The sequence below is a fragment of the Orussus abietinus genome, unplaced genomic scaffold (genome assembly GCF_000612105.2).
Source record: "Orussus abietinus isolate OABI.00-Male unplaced genomic scaffold, Oabi_2.0 scaffold719, whole genome shotgun sequence".
NCBI lineage: Eukaryota > Metazoa > Arthropoda > Insecta > Hymenoptera > Orussidae > Orussus > Orussus abietinus.
The window spans coordinates 1-6,105 of record NW_019394861.1 but is presented as its reverse complement, the minus strand read 5'-3'; the positions used below and the strand labels follow the sequence as shown (position 1 = coordinate 6,105).

General features: G+C 36.3%; 2 protein-coding genes across 2 annotated transcripts; one reads left to right on the top strand and one right to left on the bottom strand.

Annotated features, from left to right (window-relative positions):
* The first annotated feature begins 453 nt into the window (after nt 1–453).
* On the top strand, nt 454–2,366 carry LOC105703394. Its single transcript, XM_012431761.2, has 4 exons — nt 454–813; nt 1,025–1,180; nt 1,309–1,570; nt 1,684–2,366. Exons 1-4 carry the CDS (start codon nt 747–749, stop codon nt 1,907–1,909), a joined length of 711 nt encoding a protein of 236 aa, XP_012287184.1. The 5' UTR covers nt 454–746; the 3' UTR covers nt 1,910–2,366.
* Nucleotides 2,255–5,611, bottom strand: LOC105703393 (frizzled-7-A). The gene is made up of 4 exons (XM_012431757.2): nt 4,314–5,611; nt 4,155–4,250; nt 3,696–4,075; nt 2,255–3,616 (listed from the first exon to the last, which is right to left on the bottom strand). Exons 1-4 carry the CDS (start codon nt 5,045–5,047, stop codon nt 3,078–3,080), a joined length of 1,749 nt encoding a protein of 582 aa, XP_012287180.1. The 5' UTR covers nt 5,048–5,611; the 3' UTR covers nt 2,255–3,077.
* Nucleotides 5,612–6,105: the final 494 nt, after the last annotated feature.

The window sequence follows — 6,105 nt, the reverse complement described above, 5'->3', positions numbered from 1 at the left end:
GGGAACATAACCTCAATATTTTTGCCGACTGTATAACATATTTAGGTTCACATATTGTCAAGAGAATGCAGAGATCAAGTCATGCGTGGCGGCATCTATACACCGGGAACATAACCTCAATATTTTTGCCGACTGTATAACATATTTAGGTTCACATATTGTCAAAAGATGTGAAAAACGAAAGAATGCTTTCTTATCGGCAGTTAACACCAAGTGCAACTAGTTCACCTATTTTCTCAGCCGGTAACATTCTGAATATCTTTATAACGCGGATCCACAATTTTTGTATTTATAACTTAAGAAATTATATAAAACTGTCATCAAACAGTGATAATCTGCTCTTATGCTGACGATGACGTTTCTTCAGTTATATTCAGTTATATTTGATAGTACCCTCCTCTGTCACAACGTCAAACGGTGGCAGCACTAGAAATGAAAAAGATTGTCAAAAAGTGATTACGCGCCACTATGAAAATTTGGTTTCTGACTTGTCAATGAAGAAGTGAAAATAAATAATTACAACTAAATAATCATGTGATCGGATATAACAAATGAAAGATGAGAATTGTCATAGAAAATCTTCAAGTACTACTATTCACGTGTGTTTCGCTCCGCCATTGAAACGCACACCATTCATAGAAACCTGCTTTTAAATATATATACCTTGTCATGATATACGCAAAGAGAGGTGTTAGCAAAGATTAAAACTGAAAGTTACGGTTTAAATTGTTACTCATAAATGTACAATGGCAATGCCGTGCATTGTATCTAGCACTAGACTATTGTTCTTAAAAAGTCATTTTATGTGCACTGGTAGGTTAAGTAATTTTCCTATTTCATAAATTTCAGTCACACATAACTGGTCAATGAATGTGGCATGTCATTATAGTTTAAAAAATTTTACATTTGCTGGAAAAAATGCATGATGTACATGTTTATTATCACGTACAATACATTGTTACAATATATCAATAAATGAATTATTTCCGTGAGATGCATTAATTGTATATTTCTTTTTGTGCAGGTGTAAGGTTCTATATAGGTTCAAATGTTTTTAAAAATATACAAGGAACTACTTGTATTCCACGGTTAACATACTCCTGTAAACAACATGAATATATTTCCACGTTTAATAATTCTGTTATGCGATTAACCAGAAGCAGTGAATATGCTGAGAAAGGTACATAAAATTGACATAATGAAGATCCTTAGGTAACAAAAATGGATTATACTTTGTAATTATTGCATAGATATATAGATAACAATACATACCTGCAAACAAATATTTAAAGTTTATTTATGTTGTAGGCATCGCTGACACATCCATATTAAAATTACCTGTTAAGTTATCTTCTGTAAATTACATCTATTACAAGTGTTATTCTGCCACTGGTGCTAGTTCTTCGACAAATGATATTAAACAAGAAAAAGTTGTAGGAAAAAGTGCACCTGTAATGTCGCGAAAGGAAGCCTATCGATTAGCTATAAAGGATTATGGCAAAGCTGTTGTCGTTTTTCATGTTAGCCTTTCACTTCTGTCATTAGGAATATGTTACTTCTTAGTTTCAAGGTAGGTGTTATTTACAACAGTATAAAATTACCTGTATTACTTTTAAACTTTTATAGTTACTCTTTAATTTACTTTTCCAACAATCTAATTTTCCTAACACTTTTCAATTTCAGAGGATTTGATGCTGCAACTTACATAAAAAGTTTGAAATTGGAAACCAGTGAAAAACTTGAAGTAGCATTAGCCAGTTCTTCAACATTTGTAGTCGCTTATGCTATTCATAAAATGTTGGCACCTATTAGATTATCGTTGACAGTAGCAGTTTCACCCTTCTTAGTAAAATACCTACGCAAATCGAGAGCATTAAAAATTCGTAAAAAACAGGAAATGGAAAAATGAGTACAGTATACATGCTGACATGTAGAAATGCAATTGGTTCGTTTGAAAATTTAGTCGTATTTGAATGATAATTCAGGCAGGGGAATGATTACATTACCCCTGTAACTGAGTCATTTAAAAAAACTCATAAAATAATTAATGAACTTGTCTAGATCAATAAACTAATCGAATTACTTTTGCTCATTCCACTTTTACTTAAATCAGCGTTGGGTGGTGGGTTAAAAATAATATGTAACTTAAGGTTGCACAAATCATTAGTTTCAGGTAACTTAACTCTTTTAATCACTTTTGGATGGGTATTTAATCAAAGATTTATTAAAATATGGTGAATTAATTAAGCGGAAATACTCAAATGTTTGATTTCATTTATATGAAATTTGTTTACATGAAATATATATACATTTGTATGCATAAAAAAGTAAAGACAATGATCGTTTTAACAATGTATATGAGCATATTTCGGTTCCGATGCTTTCATTTATTATTACCTACGCACTGTACGCAATAAGTTCCGACAACGAACGTTTGTACTAAATAAGTAAGAAGACGGTCGTCTCCTTAATAAATCAAGTTTTGAGTCGATTGTTCATTTATACATTTCTGCGACTGGAGATCCAGTACAATTTATGCAAATCGACGTAGTTCTACTTTTGATTAATATTTTCTTCGTGCGGTTATCAGCGGTAATGTGATCATTAGATAAAAAAAAGTATCATGTCATAGTACCCATAGTAGTAGGAATAAATCGTACTAATTGACATTCACAAAAATTCTTTACAGCACGATTTAAAGCACGTATAAATATAGGTCTAATTCGGAATTGGACGTACAATCCAAGTATCGACATTTGGAAGGTACAAATAACAAATATAGTTATTCCGTTTTCCTACATCGGACGGACAAGTAAATGAGGATTCACCATAGTGATATATGTGGCTAGTAAGATGTAAACTTTAAGCCGAATGAACGTAATATTAAAAAAAAATAAAATAAAATAAAATAAAAGATCGTATAGTGTTCAAGATTACAGTTCGTAGATTTGTGCTCGGCACAAATCTATTCGTACTACATGTTTGTTCAGTCTCGCAATTGCTTACAATAGACTGCAATTGCACGTCTTTCTAATGCTGCGCCAAGGTAGGGCATTTCATAAATTTTTCACCCATGATTAAACATAGGCTTCGGTACGTCTGCCTTGGATATGATTAAAAAATTGTTTCCAGCTGGTGAGAGTCTTGCTCGACCAGACCCAAAAACTGCTTGTTATTCCGACTATCATAGCCATTAAGTATTTGATCATGAAAACCTCAAAGTCCGGACGTCGACCTAGATCACGAGCTCGTTCTCCGACAGGGCAGGGAATCGAGTAGAGAGACTGAGGTCCTGGCCGAGAACACATTTCCATATTCCAGGTCAGCATCCAGTGATCGAAGTAAGCTTGCTCGTAAAAAAGGCAAGCAATTACGATCAAGGCAGGTACAGTGTACAACACGGAGAAAATACCGATGCGTATCATGAGTTTCTCCAACTTGTCGGTTTTCGTTCCATCGTGCTTCATTACTGTGCGTATCCGAAACAAAGAAACGAATCCAGCGAGGAGGAAAGCAGTTCCAAGAACTAGATAAACACAGAGCGGTGCCAGGACAAATCCTCGTAATGCCTCAACGTTCCATAGACCGACGTAACAGACACCAGACAGTATATCTCCTGTTAAGTCAATTCAGACATTGGTAAGCTTAAGGACTATTGTACGTTTTATTACTTATTTTTATGGCATAATCTTTACCTTCAACTTTTCCCATAGCAAGGATAGTGACAGTTTTAATTGCTGGTGCTCCCCACGCAGCTAAATGGAAATACTGTGAGTTGGCCTCTATTGCTTCGTGACCCCATTTTAGGCCAGCGGCCAAAAACCACGTCAATGTAAGAACTACCCACCATATGCTCGAAGCCATACCAAAAAAGTATAAAATCATGAACAACACGGTGCATAATTCATGTTTAGTTCCCTGCGTGATCGTTGATGCCATTTGAACGCGAATATCCACTGGTGGTGGAAAAGGTTCTCTGCAAGAAATTGAATTCCCTGCTGCCCAACCGATTGTATACGCTAGAGCTACCATCAAGTAGCAAACGGATAAAAAGATAATTGGGCGTTCGGGATATCTGGAAAAAGCATTCTATTATATACTTGAACTGCTTCAACTTATATTTGATGATATGTACATATGGAAGTCAGTCTTACCTGAATCTGTCCGTGTCAATCAGAAATGTAAGAAATGTGAAGAAGCACGACACGGCACATAGAGAAGCCCACATGCCAATCCAAATTCTTGAAAATCTTGAGGACAGCGATTTGGCTAATATAACAAGCCGCTAGACGAAATTCCAAATTCTTGAAAATCTTCGCTCTCTTTCTGTGAAGAACATTCCGTCGCAAGGTGCTCCACAGTCTTCTTCAATTTTATCGCCTACCTTGAGAACATAGCTAAAGTCACGAGGTACTTTAAACTGTACTGGACATACGAAACCATAGTCTCGAGCCCCAGGTATTAAGCCATTGCCATATGGTTTCCATTCATTGTTCCATGATGGTTGAAATTCAACATCTGAAACTCGTAAAGGTGGATCTCTCATAGTTGGAGATTCTGATGGGACAGTTTCGTTGGTTCTCACACAAATTGTTGCATTTAATTCAGTACTGTATTCTGGCAGTCTTGAGCAATCCAATTCCTTAGGCCATTCAAACGCAAAAAGGTTCATTATCGCTTGACAACCACTGCGTGCACTCTCGCACACATCTCTACAGGGAGGTATCGCTTGTCTTAAAATTGTACAAACTGGTACATACATAGAACACAAAAAGAACTGTAAAACTGGACTGCAATCATGTTTCATGAAGCGAGCAAATTTATGTAACTCTGCATTAGCTTGTTCTTGCTTCTGTTGGTTGAGTACATTCGGCATAATGGTCTCATTGTATTCTATGTTCATACATAAATTGACGGTGATAGGCTCGCATTTTCCATGATGTTCCAGATCATCTTTCAGATATGGACCATTTGTTTCGGTCCAACTTGAAGCGTGCAGTACTCCAACCGAGAGGAAAAGTGACACTTGATATATGAACGTCAACATTGCATCGATGAGGATCCCGTGTGTTTATTTTAAGTCTTCAGAATTATCAGGACTAACGAGGGCAGAAATGAAGGCAATTTCAAACGGCTAAAACTCACTGTCACCGTTGCTGCCCCCGTCTCGTCTCTGTTTTCGTTACATTTACCTGCAATTAAAGCTACTCATACAAGTCTAATGACGAATTTCAGCGACGTCGAATTTCACAAGGGACGTCAATGATGGTTTTTTTCCACATTACCTGCTCGTGCTCATAAACCATTTTTTGGAGTATAAGCATCTTAGAACTTTCTTAGGCAGTGCTGGCAAAAAATTCATTTTTGCATTACACCTAACTGACAACAGCGTTGCTTATGATGGAATTTCGCATTGTTTACTAGGAATGATTTAAGGCCAATGCAAAAGGCACAGACGGGAAGCAATTTTGTACACGCTGTAGCAATGAAGCCTTAATAATGCGATAAAAAAAAACGCTTTCCACAATATATGCAAGGTCTGAATACTGCCCAAAGAGTCAAGGAAATATACAATTACCCTACTCCACCGTATTTCTACGATAAGAACGAAGGCGACTGTAAGTACCGTACCATGCAGAGCAATTCAGAGATACAAGTCACAGACTTATTACTGACAGTTTTAAGTGGCCGTTAATAGATGGGGACACTAATCTTTTCTCCCTGTAGTTCTAGATTTATGAATGCTGACGTTTCTAATATCAAATCTCTTTTAAAATAACACAATCCATTATGAAAACAATTCTTCAGTTCATTCAATGACCAATTTTCTTAAAAAAGAAAGAGGAATTCTTATATATTAATATTGCTTAAATTTATGGCCAATTCTCTGCGTGATTCCCAATTGGGCACGGATACATAATATTGTAGATCAGCGTACCGCCGCCATCTTTGCGTCGTGTTCAAGATGAATATTATAGTTATTTTCAGAAAGATGCTGTTCGGCATTGGACAAAAATTATTTGAACGAACCTAATCAGGGTTGGGTGAGTCTGATACGTCAAGTAATATCAGAGATGAGTTGGGAGATTGCTCACGGGCAGGGTC

Coding starts and splice junctions, on each gene's coding strand:
- LOC105703394 (XM_012431761.2), top strand. CDS start 747: ATGGCAATGCCGTGCATTGTATCTAGCACTAGACTATTGTTCTTAAAA. Junction 814..1,024: donor AAGTCATTTTATGTGCACTG/GTAGGTTAAGTA, acceptor CTTTTTGTGCAG/GTGTAAGGTTCTATATAGGT. Junction 1,571..1,683: donor TGTTACTTCTTAGTTTCAAG/GTAGGTGTTATT, acceptor TTTCAATTTCAG/AGGATTTGATGCTGCAACTT.
- LOC105703393 (XM_012431757.2), bottom strand. CDS start 5,047: ATGTTGACGTTCATATATCAAGTGTCACTTTTCCTCTCGGTTGGAGTA. Junction 4,076..4,154: donor ATTGACACGGACAGATTCAG/GTAAGACTGACT, acceptor TGCTTTTTCCAG/ATATCCCGAACGCCCAATTA. Junction 3,617..3,695: donor TGCTATGGGAAAAGTTGAAG/GTAAAGATTATG, acceptor TTGACTTAACAG/GAGATATACTGTCTGGTGTC.